Below are 17,572 nucleotides of genomic sequence, written 5' to 3'. Positions count from 1 at the left end.
AAGTGTAATATATGTACAGTGGAGAGAAGCACAATGTATAGAGAAATATGTATGAACCCTGTGACTGTAAGAGAGATACTCGTGAAGATGACGGGAAGTAAGGAGGGATATAATAGTGTTAACAATTACATCTGAACAGTAATTAAAAAGAAAAGAAGAAGAGAAACACCAACCAGACCCACGACAGAGATTGTCGTTGGTCTGGTTGGTGTTTCTCTAGAAGAGATAAGATCTAGATAAAAGAAGGGAGTGTTCAAAAAATGTCGTCAGCCTTACAGCAACCATCCCACTTTCGGAGTACGGTACGTGCGACAGTCAACTGCGCACAGGTAGGAGAGGGTGGTTTTAGTTGGTAGAGAGAATAACAGATACCTGAATCTTTGGCACTGCTATCTTTAGTACTTTAAATTAAATCAGAACCCAAATTTTAAGGACTCAAAATGGAGGTAGCATAAAAAAATCGTTGCCAACCAACCCCCTCCAAGAAAATTATAGGTGTGCCACTGGTCTCTAGGTTAAAAGAGATTTTATGGCTTGATGGACTTATGATGGTCTGAATTTCAGACTGTTTTCCAGTTTAACCTATTGGTTGATGAATATAAATGCTTTAGGTCATAAAGTCTTAAGTATTAATAAGTTACCCATGGTTTTAAATTTTCGAAATTGTAAATGTCAAAATTGATCTAGCCGCCTAATTGCTCTCTAAGCCTTAATTGGAATTACATCTGAAGAGCAAATCACGTCTTAACCTTCCGATGGGCGCCGTATGCGGTACATACCCCCACCCACAATCCCACCCATGTATTTGTAAATTTGAGTGAGTGGGGGCTCGTACTTTTTTCTTTATTTTTTAGTAATGCTAAACCCGTTGTCAAATTTTGTTGCTTGAGGTCAGTGTATTCAAGAATACAGATATCGAAGCACTTGGAATTATACCAATACAATGACAATATTTAATATAAATTTTTATTTTTAAGCTACTGAAAATGAATTCATGTTAAAATTATTAAATTTAAGTTAGTTTGAGTTCTTGAATACCTTATTGCAACGGAAATATCGAGATTTTTAGTTCTATAATTATTTCCTGTTTGTACGTCTTGTTGTGAATTTATTAAAAGGTTCAATATTTATAACACTTACGGATTTAATTTATTTCTTTATTTATATTAACTTATCTGACAATAATTTATTATATCTGTACGTAACAAATTCGCGAGCGCGGGTGTTGAGAATTAACTGTCCTTCCATATAAAAATGTTTTATTTTTATACATAAATCGCCGTTATCTCGAAAAGTCCAAATCATTCTTGAGTAGACGGCGAAACGGTAAAGGCAAACTGGATTTCCCTCGCATCGGTTCGACCTTTTTCTGAAAGGTCGTTCAGGTAAATAGATGCCTCTCGTAAACTCTACAACATATTAGAATAAAAACATGTTACAGGTTAAAACTATGACTCATATTTTTACGTAACATTGCCCCCCTCTCAAAAGATGGTTCCTCCTGGAACCTTGTCGGGGCTAGAACTGGAACGGTATGCTGGTATCGGCAACTGGACCCTCTTTTACAACTTCCAGTTGTATAAAAATGACAAGGGACGGTTTTCTCTCCGCACCAGTAACTATGCGGATTGCAACAGACTAACACCTGGACTTCGGTGTCTTTAAAGATCTCCTCCACCATATTTCGGATAACCCTCCAATCTAATTGGCGGCACTCCAACTTTGACATGGCTAACTTTTGCACGTCGGACTCTAGTACGTGCTCTCTCAATTGAAGTAAGGCTTCCCATACATCTCGGTAGGTAGGTTGGTCACGGGCAGTGTCTTTTGTTACCAGGTAGAAAAGGTAACGTGATGCATCTTGGAGTTTCAAGGTTTTACCGGGAGCTGGCACTTGGCATTGAAGTTCTGCAACTCGACCAAACTTCCTTCGAAAGACGGATGCCAACCCTGGTGCGTCTTTGATACTGGCCGGGATGGTAAGGGCCAGTGAGTAGTCATCGGGAAGCGCGAGTAGATCTTGCTTTTCTTCAGTGGTAACACCATGTCTTGCTTTACCGGTACCTCCATAGGCACCCATGAATTCCTCAAACGTGAGGTCAGACACGTCTTGGACTTGGTTTACTTCCACTTCTTCATCTACGTCGTGGTCACCTTCGAAAGACGCCAACCGGTTATGGTGTACTATCATCGGCTTTCCCCTCGGAATCTTGCTTATTCGGTAGATGACATCGTTGATCTTCTCCACAATGAGGTATGGACCTTCCCAAAACTGCTGCAATTTGGGAGAACAACCTTTTCGCTTCTTGGGATTATACAGCCATACTTTGTCGTTCTTCTTAAAGCAACCCTTTTCGGCTTGTGTATCGTACCGTTTCTTCATTCTGTCGCTAGCGATCTGAAGGTGGGAACGGACCAACTCATGTACATCGTCCATTCTTCTTCGTAATTCGATCACATAATCTTCACCTGCTACATCTTCTCCAGGTTTACATCCAAACTCGAGATCACAAGGTAGTCGCATTTCGCGTCCGAATAGGACTTTGGCTGGTGTCTGGCCTGTTGATTCGTTAACAGCAGATCTGTAGGCCATTGTGAAGAACGGAAGGTATTGGTCCCAGTCTCGCTGATGATCGGACACCATCTTTGTCAAATACTTGCCAACTGTCCTATTCATTCGTTCTACCATACCATCCGATTGCGGATGATACGCGGTAGTTCTTGTTTTCTTCATGCCTAGTCTATCACATATTCCTTGGAATAGATCGCTTTCGAAGTTCCTGCCTTGGTCACTATGTATCTCCAAAGGCACTCCAAATCGGCTGATATATTCTTGGATCAACTTATCTGCAACGGTGGCGGCCTTCTGGTCGGGAAGTGCGTAAATCTCGACCCACTTAGTAAAGTAATCCATTACTACCAGCATGTACTTGCCTCCATTTTCACTTTCTGGAAATGGCCCAGCGATGTCCAAAGCTATTCTTTCAAACGGGCTTCCAACATTATATTGTCTCATAGGAGCTCTCCTTTTTCGGTGAGGCCCGTTACTCGTAGCACAAATAGTACATTTCTTACACCAGTCTTTTACGTCGTCGGAACTGTTCATCCAATAAAACCGTTCCCGAATTCGCTGAAGGGTTTTCCTTACACCAAAATGCCCTCCCGATGGACTGTCGTGTAACTGACGAAGTACTTCGGCTATTCTGCTCTTTGGGATCACCAACTGTCTTCTCTTCTCTGAACCGTCATCATTTTCCAGGACTCGTTTAAGCAAGCCATCTTCGATGATAAATGAGTCCCACTGGGCCCAATACGTCTTAACTACTGAGCATAGGTTTGATATTTCCTGCCAAGGTGGTCGACGGTTTTCCTCTTTCCATTTTCGGATTTTTTGTATAACTGGATCTCTCTCTTGTTCTTCCCTGATCTTAGTCGGCGTCCAGTCGTTGTTGACAATCGTCGTTCTTAGCACTGCTGCTTCCTTGGATTCCGTTTTGTTGCAGTGGGAACACTCTGCTGAGCATGGCCTTCTGGAAAGAGAATCAGCGTTTCTGTGGCTAACTCCGGCCCGGTGCTCAATCTTAAAATCGTATTCTTGGAGTCGTTCGATCCACCTGGCTATCTGACCCTCTGGATTCTTAAACTGCATCAACCACTTAAGGGCGGCATGGTCGGTTCGGATTAGAAACTTTCTGCCATAGATGTATTGATAGAAGTGCTCTACTGATTTAACTACTGCTAGAAGTTCTCTTCTCGTGACGCAATAATTCCGCTCAGGTTTTGAAAGAACTTTACTAAAATATCCGAGGACTCGTTCCTGTCCTCCTTGAATCTGAGACAGCACTCCTCCAATTCCCACATTACTTGCATCCGTATCTAAGATGAACTCTCCTTCTGGCAGTGGATACCCCAAAATTGGTGCTGTTATTAAATGCTTTTTCAACGTTTCAAAGGCATTTTGGCAGTCTATATCCCAGCGGTATTCTCTTGCTTCCTCTGTAAGTCGCGTTAATGGCTTAGCGATATCTGCAAACTTCTTAATAAACCTCCGGTAGTAAGTACATAGTCCAAGAAAACTTCTCACTTGATGTTTGTCAGTTGGTTTTGGCCATTCCTTAATGGAATCGATTTTTCCCTTATCCACGGCCACTCCTTCTTTACTGACTATATGACCCAGATAATTGACTTTACCTTGAAATAGCTGGCACTTCTTGGGGTTTAGCATCAATTGGGCGGCTTTAAGTCGATTAAAAACGTTTTCTAAATTCCTCAAATGATCTTCGAATGTCTCCCCCAAGACGATTATGTCATCTAAATAAACCAGGCATGTTTTCCAAGATAACCCTCTCAACAAATTTTCCATAAGCCTCTCAAATGTCGCAGGAGCATTACAAAGTCCAAATGGCATAACGTTGAATTGCCACAATCCAGATCCTGTGGTGAAGGCTGTCTTTTCTTTATCTACTGGGTCCATTTCTACCTGCCAGTATCCAGACTTCAAATCCAAAGTAGAAAACAATTTACTTCCAGCCAATGTGTCCAATGTGTCATCGATCCGAGGCAGAGGATAACTATCTTTCTTGGTAACGTTGTTCAGCAAACGGTAATCCACACAGAACCTCGTCGTTCCGTCTTTCTTCTTAACCAGGACCACCGGAGAGACCCATGGGCTCGTAGAAGGTTCTATCACCCCGTCTTTCTTCATTTCCTGAACAATCGTTTCAGCTTCCTCTCTTTTCGCCTGTGGTAATCGTCGCGCTGTTTGACGAATTGGCTTAGCATTACCAGTATCGATTTTATGCTTAACAACCGTAGTTCTTCCCGTCTTTCCTCCTTTCGGTACGAAAATATCACGATACTGCCGCAGAAATTCCCTTAATTTCCTTTTCTCCATCTGATTTAGAGACTGTCCTGCAACTGCAACCATTTGGTCGAATTTGTCGTTGGAATTATCAGATGTTGTCGCCTGACGGATTATGGATGTCACAGGTACACAAGTTCCTACTTTTGTCTCTTTCTTTATGGTCACTGGGTAGTCGTTGACATTGATAAGTCTCACAGGAATTTCCTTAGCCGAAGTCACCAATTCCTTTCCAATTATGATTCCACGGCCAACCTCATCGTCGTGGTTCCAAGGCTCCATCATAACAGGTCTCCCTTCGTCCACAAATCCCTGTAGCCGCGCTACTATGATCGTTTCGCTTCTCGCAGGCACGACTGTATCTTCTGTAATGGCTGCTTGCACAGTGTTGTCATGATGTGGATGGAGAAATACCTCCTCGTTGCCAACTTTGATTACCTTATTCTTAAAATCCAATTGGAATCCATGCATATTCATTACGTCCATTCCTAATATAACATCCTCTTCGATGTCAGCAACTATAACAGTATGGACGAACTTTTCTGCTCCAATTCCCAATTGTACCTGGATTTCTCCATGAATGTTAGCATTTTCACCTGTAGCGGTCCGAAGTCGCAACCTCGTTGGTAACAGTTTCTTTCGGCTGTTTATAACTGTCGGGCGTATAATGGTTCTGGTCGCTCCGGTATCCACCAACAACGTATGCTTTTTACCATTTATGTCTCCATCGACATATACACTATCTTCACGACATTTCAAAGAAGCTATTAGTATGAGAGGGTCTTTGGAAAAGTTCTGGGTCGAAGCTGCCCCCCTAAGGCTGACCCGTTCTAGTTTTCCTGATGGTGAGTTTCTTGATTTGCGTCGTACCTAGGGTGCTTACAGGAGCTTCGTACGTGTCCTATTTCGCCACAATTCCAGCATCTGATGGTCTTCGTTTTCTTGTATGTCATGCTTTTTATCATATTAACGAGCTGGTCAAGTTTATCTTCATCTCCTTCCTCTTTTACAGTTCTAACTTTACTGTACCCGCCAGAGGCCTGCGTAGCTGACTCGTATTCGAGGGCGGCGGATAAGACATCAACCAGCGTTTTGTGACGAGCTAATCGTAGTGTTCTCTGCATTTCATGATCACGAAGACCATCAATAAACGTTTGAACGGCCAATTTTTCCATCATGTCTTCGGGAGCTGTTGGATAAGCATATCGTACTAATCTGGCAATATCTACCTCATATTCTTGAAGAGCCTCATCTTTCTTCTGTCTACGATTTTTAAGCTGCGACTGATATACATGCTCCAAATGTTCGTGGCCATATCGCATATTTAACCTCTTCTTCAGTTGTTCGAAATCATCGGTCTCCTCTACGGCTATGGTCTGAAGCACATCTAAGGCATCTCCTCGAAGAGCGATAGTCAGGTTTACAGCCTTTTCTTTTTCAGACCATCCATTCGCTCTTGCGGCTGATTCGAACTGTTTCATGTAGTTGTTCCATGATGATTTTCCGTCGAAAGTTGGGACTTTAACATGAATAGAACCTCCACTTCCTTCAAATTTCGGCCGTGTCTCCAACTTACATTTCGTCTCGTCTTCTTTTATCTCCACTGTAATTGGATTGTTTCCTCTCTCTGCTGTCCCTGTTTCCTCCATCTTCCTTTCCATCTCTTTAATCTTTTCTTCGAAGGCCGACATATCGGCAGCAACTTGGTTTTTTAGCGAAGACATTCTATCGTCGAGGGCAGAGATCTCAGAAGTTACTTTAGAGATGTTAGCAGAAACTTTACTTTCCAGAGACGAAATCTCGTTAGAAACTTTGTTTTCTAATGATGCGATGTCACCAGAAACTTTCGAAATATCGCCAGAAACTTTGTTCTCCAATGATGCGATGTCGCCGGAAACTTTGGCTACATCAGAGGAAACTTTCGAAATCGACGAGAGGACAGCATCTTCAAATATATAAGTCTCTGGATCTAGTCCTTCTTCTAGCAAAGCGTTCTTTAGTCGTTGGACTAACTCAGCCTTTTTTCCGGTAGAAGCTAATTCTCTGTCTTCAAGATGTCTTCTTAAATTAGTCACTGTCAGCTCATAAATCGTAGCCATTTTCACAATTTATTTTATATTCACTTGTATTATTATTATAAGTCTCATTTATGTTCGATCTCACTCTGACACCATTTGTTGTGAATTTATTAAAAGGTTCAATATTTATAACACTTACGGATTTAATTTATTTCTTTATTTATATTAACTTATCTGACAATAATTTATTATATCTGTACGTAACAAATTCGCGAGCGCGGGTGTTGAGAATTAACTGTCCTTCCATATAAAAATGTTTTATTTTTATACATAAATCGCCGTTATCTCGAAAAGTCCAAATCATTCTTGAGTAGACGGCGAAACGGTAAAGGCAAACTGGATTTCCCTCGCATCGGTTCGACCTTTTTCTGAAAGGTCGTTCAGGTAAATAGATGCCTCTCGTAAACTCTACAACATATTAGAATAAAAACATGTTACAGGTTAAAACTATGACTCATATTTTTACGTAACAGTCTTTTAGACTAGCCTCTGTTTTAAATAGATATTATGTATTAATGTTATTTTCAATGATTGCTTAAAATATTATAAATAAATAGGCGCATGTCGGACATACGCGCGACTGTTCTAGTTACTTGGCTGGGCCCGCGTATCGGAAGGTTAACAAATTGACTGTACCCATTTTTCCTTCAGAAAAAGAATATAATTAAATTTGCTGAAGGTAAAACAATAAAATAAATTTAATAAACTTTATTCTACTCTTCAATTCAAATGGGATGAAATATGCAACACAATCAATAACGGCATATTTTATAGAGTGACTGACGTGACTGTTATTTTCTATAGATACTAGTAGATGCGTAATACATCACAAGCACAATATTTTTACACACTGTAGCACAAATTTTTCCAACTCTGCTTTCGTACAACTACCCAGTAAGTCCTTAACTTACGGAGATTTACTCGGTGAGATGGGACAACATTGATCTACAACAAGAGGTCCAACAATTCAAAAGGTACGCTAGAAGAAAACAGCAACACAAAAATAGGTGTAATAGTCAATACAGGTACTAAAAATTTCTAAAAGGAAATCATAAAAGACAACTTCTATTATTTCTGCAAACGTTACTGGGTAAAACTTTAAATTCAGTACAATAAAGATTTACCACTATGAAGTTAAGTAATAAAATTTATTTATCGTATGGCAATTACAACACATTTAGAACAAATACACAAACACTAGTAATATAGGTATTTGACAAACTTTAAATAGTTACAAACAAACATCAAGTGTATTTATATAATCAATTGACTCTGAAGTTGCAAACAGGAAGTCTTCAGGGCTACCATTGTAGGATCTTGAGGGCACTCTTGAATAATGTGGTCGATGGTTTGGTTCTCCCCACAGTCACATTGAGGAGACGGGTTTTTTCCCCCATTTATGTAGCATGTATGCACATCTGCCATGTCTGGTTCGGATCCTATTTAGAGTGGACCATGTTTTGCGTGGAAGATCAAAACCTGGTGGCTTGTGGGTAATGCAGGGCATGTTATTTTGCCATTCGTTCCATTCTTGGGACCATGCATTCGTGATGTTGAACTCCTCATGTATCATTCTTGTCGTTTTCATTGGTGGTTTTCTAGAACCGAGACGGGTATTTCGTGCATCCTCGGTATCTTGGTGGATCGGCAGGTTTATATTGTTCATGATCTTTTTGTATTCACGTGTAAGTGCGTCGACTCGTCGTAAATGTGGAGGTGGGATGTGACTTAATACTGGAAGCCATTGGGTGGGAGTTGATTTAATTGTACCAGCTATCATCCTCATAGTGCAGCTGATTGTCGACCTTTTTTACGTGTGGACTGTGTAGCCAGACTGGAGCACAATATTCAGCGGTCGAGAAAACAAGGGCTAAGGCAGTAGAGCGGAGAGTGGAAACCGATGCTTCCCAGGTGGTACCGCAGAGCGTCTGTATAATTTTATTTCTTGTACTCAACTTTTGGGCAGTTTTTGTTAAATGCTCTTTAAATGATAGCGTTCTGTCTAGTGTTACGCCCAGGTACTTCGGTGTTTTGTTGTGGGTAAGTGTGGTATTTTCAAACCGTATGTTGAGTTCCTTTCCAGCAAGTTTATTGTTCAGGTGAAAGCAACTAACTTCTGTTTTGGATGCATTTGGTTGAAGTCGCCACTTGCGAAAATATTTGCCCAATGTATATAAGTCTGAAGTCAGAACGTCTTCAGACGTTTCTAGTATTCTGCATCGTGTAGCGAGGGCCCAGTCATCGGCGTATCCGAACTTTCTTGACTGTGTTTCCGGCATATCTGCTAGGTATAAGCTAAATAGTAGTGGAGAGAGCACTGACCCCTGTGGTAGGCCATTCTTAAGTTTCTTTGGTAGGCTGATATCTGTGCCCATCACTACTTGAAACATTCGGTCGTTGAGCATGCTATCTATTAGGCGTGCTATTGGTTTACAGGGGATTGCACGGAGAATTTTGTATATAAGGCCCTCTCTCCATACTGTATCGTAAGCTGCCGAGAGATCAATAAATACCGCTGAAGTTTTAAGTCTTCTTTGGAAACCCGCTTCGATGTAGGTGGTGAGTGACATTACCTGGTCTGCACAGCTTCGTTCTGGTCGAAAACCCGCTTGTTCGACTGGGATCGCCTGGAACAGTTCTGTACTGATTCTATTATATATAAGCCTCTCTAATAGTTTGTAGATGGCAGAGAGAAGCGCAATTGGTCTGTAGTTTTTTAGGTTGTCGGCGGGTTTGCCTGGCTTTAGTATGGCTATTATCTTAGAGCGCTTTAGTTCTTGTGGAATATTTCCAGTTACCATGATGTCTGTGAAAAATCGAGCCAGCCAAACTTTTGTATACTTGCCACAATTTATTAGGAATTCAGGGTGAATATTATCAAATCCTGGTGCCTTTGCTGGCTTAACGTCTTTAAGAGCCTTTGATATGTCTTCGCTGGTGAAGGGGAGGGAATGCTCCGTTTCTGTGGCTACGTGTTTTAAAGTTTTAAGTTCTCTCTTTACGAAAATGGTGTGTGCTTTATCCTTTGGTGCCCTGGATGTTTTAACTATATGTGATGCTACGGCATCTGGCTTTACGGCTGCCTCTCGGCGTTTCGTACGGACACCACTCCCTAATTTTCTCAGTAATGACCATGCCTGTCTGCTTGATTTCTGGAAGTTTAGACTTTCCACTGTTTCGGTCCACTTTTAGCTTCTAGCGGCGTCTAGGCTGTACAGTAGTTCATCCGCTATTTCTTGGTCGCCAGTTTCAAGAAAGCTCTGATATAATTCCTCGCTATTTTCCGACCAGCCAGGGATATATTCTTTGCGATAGCCTCTTGGTATGTGTTTTTTGGCTACACTTAGGACGGCACCAACAAATCTGTGGTAGTTTTTGATATTAGGTGTAATCCACCCTAGGCATTTATCCAGATCCGCAGAGAAGTCAGTCCAGTTGGCCTTTTTAAAATTCCATCTTGGACGTGGGATAGAACTAATTAAAGGGATTTGCGTCCCTACTTCTATTATTACTGGTCGATGTTGGCTGTGTGGGAAATCAGTTAGAACTCTTCGTGAAGCCCCTAGAGGTATGTCTTTGTTGTCGGTCGAGACGAAGCATAGGTCGGGGTTGTATTTCCGCCTCCATGCCGCGGATCTGAAGGTTGATCGATCTTTGGCATCAAACAAAAGGTACAGGCGTTCGTCTTCTGCCCATTTTATTAAAGCATTCCCATTCGCATCATTATTTTTGTACTTCCACTGTTCATGATGGCTATTGTAATCTCCAACGTATACAGCAGGGTGAGGATGTACTTCAATTTCTTGGGCTGGCCACGACGTAGCAGGTGGCTTGTAAATGTTGGACACGGTAATGTTAGCGATTTTTATGACCACATTATAAATACAGTCATCAGTGGAAGTAGAGATTAGCGAAGCATTTTCAATATCTTCTTTGACGTATGTGGCTGTGCCGTATGTTCGGTGGTAAGTTGCGCCTAATAGTTCATAGCCCGGTATTTTGCCCCTTTTTGTAGTTGCTTCTCTGTTTTGCAGTGGGTTTCCTGTATAGCAACTAAGTCAATGTTGTCATCTTTTAATAGTTTTGATAAAAACTGGCTTTTAGCGTAGCTTATGCCTTCTATGTTTATATGGCAAATTCGAACTATAGGTCCGATTGGTCTGGTTGTGCGGTCCTCACAAGGGCCGTTTATTTTGTTTATCATCTTTTGTTGGAAGTGTTGTTTAGTCAGGAGATCCTAAGGATTGTCTGACTGCCAGTATGTGCCAGTAATAAAATAATAAAACCTCATGCACTCCGTTTGAATATTATTGATATCACAATTTAGTTTATGACAGCTCATTTGCATTTTATATTATATTCTATTCGAAGTTTGTCGTCATAGTTTGTCATCGAAACCATATCATTTTTATAAATTCCGGGTCAAAAAACTGAGGCAGGAAGCTATCGATATTTATAATTTTTCTGCTTCGAACAATCCTGTAGAAAGACCTTTGTAATCTGCTATAAAAACTGCGCTACCAAGAATTTCCAAATCGAAAATAACTTAAAATTATTTATTTTAGGTCGAATAGCTGCTGGAGAAGGAAGGTTCAATTCAAATAGTGAAGTTAATATTAACACTGAAGTAAAAAGTATTCCAGTAACGAAAAAAGGCGTATACTTTGCGTTCAGAGACCAGGGAGCATGCATATCCTTACTAGCTATAAAGGTAATTATTACTGTACATTGTAATTAAAATAATTGGTTTTTATTTATTTTTTTCTTGTAACCTGCGCAATCTAGTAGTGGATATAATATTCCTCTTTTATTTTCTATGCATTTCTTTTCAGTGATTAATTATATAAATCTACTTCTATAAATTTGTGGTCCCTTTTTCCCATTTCTACACTCCAGCTTTCCTTCACTTTAAGTTCTATTATCTTTTTACGTTAGAAGTTTTACTTCGATTGTCTAATTGTATGTCATATTATGTGTACTAGTCTCTTTCTAGTTTTTTATGTTTTAATTAATCCGTTCCTTTGATCTTATGCCAGCATCTACGTCTAAGACCCGTATGTTACTACGAATGTCAATTCACACTGAAAATCTTAAGTAGAACCTCGATACGTTAAAGTCCAAGGGAAAAACCAAATATTTTAAGTTATAGAGCTTTTAAGTTATCAAGGGTCTATGTTGTGATGGATTAATATAGGTCAGAAGTTCAATAAAATATAGGCATTTATTATACACTACATTACTACATACACTATTTATTATACACATTACAAAAAGTTAAAGCAATAATTAAAGGTATAGTCTACTAAAAAAAGTCTGTGATTTTCTTTTGTTTTAAACAATTCATAGATTCTAAATCGATTTGATTTTCAATGAAAAATAGAGAAGAGAATACGTTATCTTTTATGTTGCTACACTGCTCTATAAATGATCGTACAGTTGTTATAGCACTCTTTGCTTCGTTGATTGATATGCTCGTAGATGAAGTTTGTGGGTCGTCGTTAAATTCATCGTCTTTATCACTTTCAATACAGTTGTTAACTGATTCCAATATTTCTTCCTCTGTTAACGTCCCTGCTGTGACTACTTTATCATCACAAGTAACGAAGTCGTCAAAAGTAATCTTTAACGCAGACATGTGGTTATTCCATTCTTCAGGTATATTATTATCTTCCTCTTCAATGATTACTTGAGGTTCAATGATTTCTTGAGGTTCTGAAGAAAAACCACAGGTTCTAAAGCAGTTTTTCACTGTGAGGAGTGTTACGTTTCGCCATGCTTTGTCCACCATCCTCATTGCTTAAAGAACATTAATAGAAGAAATCGTATTTTGCTCCATATCAGCTATCATTCTTCTAACAACTTCTTTTCTGTATGATGTTTTAAAATTTTTAATTATACGCTGATCCAAAGGTTGCAGTTGTGATGTTGTGTTTGGTGGAAAAAATTGTACTTTGATTGCCTTTAATGGTGGTATGTCCCCGTGTGCTGTGCAGTTGTCGTGTCGATGAACAGAATAATTTTTCTATTTGAAGTTACCATTTGCTTATCTATATTAATCAGCCATTTTTTAAAAAGTTCTGCTGTCATCCATGCTTTTTGATTGGCTTCATAATCCATGGGCACTGATTTTAAACCTGCAAAACACCGAGGTTTTTTTGACTTACCTATAATTAAAAGTTTTAGTTTTTCTGTGCCCATAGAATTTACACAAAGCAGAATCGTAAGTCGTTCCTTGCTGTGTTTTCCTCCATGACATTTTTCATTTTTGAATGTTAATATTTTTTCGGGAAGACATTTGAAAACAGACCAGTTTCGTCAGCATTACAAACATCATTGGGATCATAATTATTCACTAAATTATGCAATTCAGTGCACTGATTTTTAGTGAATTAGCGAACTCTACAGCCTTTTCTTTCAGTATGGGTTCACTAACACTGATGTTTTTGTTTCGACACTGTTTTAACCACGTAAACTAACACTGTTCAAAATTAGGGAATTCGGCAATTTTTCGTTTCTGACATTGAAGATTGCCTCCTGATTCTTGATTTTTCAATAGTTCAGCTTCTTTTTTCATGATGATTGATAATGTACTCTCGTGTATTCCAAACTGAGCCGCAACTTCTTTTCTTTTGAATCCATTTTTCACTGCTTCTATAGCTTTTAATTTATCAGCATATGTTAGCGTTGTTAATTTTCTTTTTGAACTCATTTTAAGCAAGTTATCACACAGTACGTAAAGCGATGTTTCTAGGACAGTGATCAAAAACTTATGATACAGTAAGCTGTTCAGCTGTTGTCCTAATCCTAACCGCCGCAAATACAGCTTTTAAGAGATTCCAAGAAGAAAACAATAAGACATTATGTAGTTTACATTAAGTGAACACGTGCAAGCAATAAATATGACCGTGAGCACGATCTTTCAAAATGACTCATTGGTAAACAATTTTATGTTATAGAGGTTGTGGAAACATTTCTTTAAGTTACTGAGGGCCAATACTGATATTATTTATTTAAGTTATCGAGGTTGTGTATTTTAAGTTGTAGAGGTTTTGGGCTCCGATGGGAAGGGAACATATAATTTTTTGAAGTTATAGAGGTTTTTAAGTTATTGAGGTTTGACTTATCGAGGTTCTACTGTATTTTATTATTCTTGTATTTATTGTTGTTGTAAAAATAAGTTACATAATATTAATATTAAAATGATTTTTGTTTTCATAAATATTGGATTTAATCTTGACAGAACTTACTTATTGCCTACAAAAATATTTGTCTCATAAGTGCCTTATAAAGGCGTTGGTTTATATCCACTGACACCGGCCTGTCGATCCTTTAGATAAAATTTGTGTCAAGCAGTCAAACCAAAAGAATTAATCGCAGATAGCAGTTGGTCTTAAGTCGCTAAGCCAAATGTGTGTAGCTCTCTCTCTCTCTCTCTCTCTCTCTCTCTCTCTCTCTCTCTCTCTCTTTCTTTCTCTTTCTCCCTAAATTACAGTGAACAGAGTTATATGTCGTTATTTCGCGCGATATTCAAAACCCGGTAAAAATGAACAATTTTGTAAAACTCTTTTATTCCGTAATAGTTGTGTAAAATATTCTCTTGTTATTAAGTGTGCTATATCAATTGATTACTCTCTATTCTTCTCTTAAGTACCACTTAATAAAACAATAAACCAAATAAACAATAAATAAAAATAAACAATAAAACCAAACACATACTGAATCAACGTCTTGAGGTTTGCTAAGTAATATCGAAGGAATATCTTTCATGGTCCTAAACTATTTGGTAGGGTACTGTACTGTAGGTTTAGGAAAAATATCTTCCCATTTTTAGAATACCCACTTAAGTTATGTTATTTTTGGTGAACTTCCCCATCATGTCTTTTAGTGGAGTTCAAACTTGGCTATGTCTCAGTCAAATGTTTATCTCTTTATTCCGTCCGAATCCGACAAAAATAATTTAGATAAATTGATGCAACAATTTTTTGAAATTGAAAACATTCCCCTCGTTAGTAAATTAACCCCCGATGTGGAATTGGATGAACAAATATTTAATAAAACTAGTCTTATTTTACCTTCGGGTCGCTTTCAAGTAAATCTTCCACTTTAGAAAATAGAAAATAAGCTCTTCCATTAGTGAATATCTTCTTCTAGAACGTCCCGGAATAGTCCCTCTCTCTCTCTCTCTCTCTCTCAGACTAATGGAAAATTAGAAACTAAATATTTCCTCCCGCATCACTGTCTATTAAAGAAAAAATCTTCAACACCAAAAATAAGTGGGTCTAGTGGTTTGCTACTCAATGGTATGCTACTCAAAGGTCCTACCCTTCAACCGAAACTTTTTGACATTTTGCTGCGCTTTAGATTATACTCCTTTGTTTTCACGACGGATATACAAAATATGTACAGACAGGTTAAAATCAATTCTTATTAAACCTTTTTGTTAAACATACTTTAGCGTGACATGCCGGAAAAAGATATTGATTGCCTCGAACTGCAAACAGTCACATTTGGAACTAAAAGCGATAGTTTTCAGAGTACTCGCTGTTTAATGGAACTAGCAAATATTCATCAAACTGAATACCCTCTAGCCAATAATGCTCTTTAAAATAGTTGTTATATTGATCACATGGCCATATGGATCTACGGCGCTAATGATGAACAAACTCTCCTCATAGCTCATAAGGAAATAACTACGTTGCTTAGAAATAACAGCATGTATTTCTATACATAAATGGTGTTATAACTCGGACTAGCTTCTAAAAAATATTTCTTTTGTCTCTTCAAACTCTTTTATGTCATATGCTGGTCATTATGCTGGAATCCTATTGGTGGCACTTTCTCTATCTCTCCTCCAGATTGCACTCGAAAGAACTCATACACCAAGAAATAAGTACTGTCAATGATTGCCCAAATACCACATTCTGCTTAGATGCAGATACTCTTGACGAAATAGATTGTAATAATACTCTTAAAGCAAGTTCTACCTATATAAAGTATGAGCATTTTATTTTCCTGGCAGAACAGAAGAGGTCACAAGTTCAAATGAACATAGTAACCAATTAATGCACCTAGCAGATATAAGATTAATATTTTAAAATACATATAAGTCTAATATTTTAAAGACTAAAGTATACCGGAGAATATATAAAAAAATCTTTTCAGGCAGTACAGTATAAACCTAATTTTAACTCATTATAGTTCCACTACATCTTTATAGTATTCCTATATTTCGTAAAAAAACAAATCCTTTTTTTATTGTTTTATTATTTTAGATATATTACATAGTATGTCCAGAGGTAACCGTAAACTTCGCTAGATTTCCTTCAACGCCAACAGGCAAGGAAATCACTCTTATTGAGCAAGCCACTGGTACTTGCGTAAGCAATGCCGAGGTCGTCGGTGGTACTCCAACGTACCTGTGCAAAGGCGATGGTAAATGGACGCTACCTACTGGTGGATGCAAGTGCAAGGCTGGCTTTCAACCTGATATGGACAAACAAACCTGTAACGGTAAGATACTTGTTAATACTTATTAATAAAATGTTATTCTTACATGGTTTGTTTTTAGAATGTCAACAAGAAACTTATAAGGCTGAAATTGGTGATGGTCCATGTCTTCCATGTCCTGCGTTTTCTCAAGGACCGCACTATGGCTTGACGGAATGCCGATGTATTTCTGGATATTCCAGAGCACCTACTGACCCTAAAAATATGTCATGCACACGTAAGTACTTATAATTATATAATAGCTTGTTTGTATACAAATTCAAGATTGATTTAAATTATATTTTATTTATTTTAGAACCGCCGTCTGCACCACAGAACTTGACTGTAAGCTTCGTAGATCAATCGACCGTAATTTTGAGTTGGCTACCTCCAGAAACCCTTGGTGGTAGGACAGACACTGCATACAGGATAAAATGTGACGTTTGTAGTTTGGGACTAGTCCAGTATAACCCAAGCATGGTAAGTAGAACACACTAAACTAATTATAAGATAACAAGAATGTAGTTTTACAACAATAGGACATATGTTAGATTCTCTAGAACAAGATATCCAAATGATACCTTGCTGTTATTTAAATTGATGGGGAAAGTAAGTAGTGAGCACTTTCATATAAAGAAACTTCTAAACATAACGATATGACTGTGCTACAGTACAAAAGTATATATCAAGGTTATAGAGATTATTCTGCTATTAAACATAAGTGATTGTTCCAAATGGAAAATATACAGAGTAGAAGAACTTTTAGAATAGTGTTAAATATTCTACCGATAAAAGAGATTCTACCTTACAAAGTTAAATGAGGCCATCAAAGAACATCTCATATAAAACCAGAGTTAACGAAATAAACAAAAAAAATTATTTATTCAAAAACCCGATAAATAATAATTCCGCGGCTAGTTTCGAAGATTTTATTACAGTAGACTCCCTCTATAACGAGAACTGAAATGACAGACTAATTACCTCGTTATAAGCGGATCTCGTTATATCCAACAACAATAATACTGTGTATACATATGAATATGTAGTTTTCTAAAACATTAACTTTCTATAGTGAAGCCATTCGGAGCAATATAAGATGCTAATAAATATTGTTTGAATGGCGTTTTTAAAACAAAGTTGTTTACTT

The 17,572-nt window shown here is 38.3% G+C and overlaps 1 protein-coding gene across 5 annotated transcripts in view; it reads left to right on the top strand.

Moving 5' to 3' along the window:
* The window catches only part of Eph (Eph receptor tyrosine kinase), a 598,175-nt gene that overhangs the window by 541,480 nt on the left and 39,123 nt on the right, over nt 1-17,572 (top strand). For all 5 annotated transcript variants that reach the window (XM_072526023.1, XM_072526022.1, XM_072526021.1 and 2 more), the window contains 4 exons: nt 11,505-11,650; nt 16,212-16,449; nt 16,508-16,663; nt 16,742-16,905. In XM_072526023.1, coding sequence (XP_072382124.1) covers nt 11,505-11,650; nt 16,212-16,449; nt 16,508-16,663; nt 16,742-16,905 — 704 coding nt within the window. The remainder of the gene's footprint in view (nt 1-11,504; nt 11,651-16,211; nt 16,450-16,507; nt 16,664-16,741; nt 16,906-17,572) is intronic.

Source organism: Diabrotica undecimpunctata, chromosome 3 (assembly GCF_040954645.1).
Source record: "Diabrotica undecimpunctata isolate CICGRU chromosome 3, icDiaUnde3, whole genome shotgun sequence".
In the NCBI taxonomy this organism is placed as follows: Eukaryota; Metazoa; Arthropoda; class Insecta; order Coleoptera; family Chrysomelidae; genus Diabrotica; species Diabrotica undecimpunctata.
This window is presented reverse-complemented; position numbering and strand designations above follow the sequence as displayed.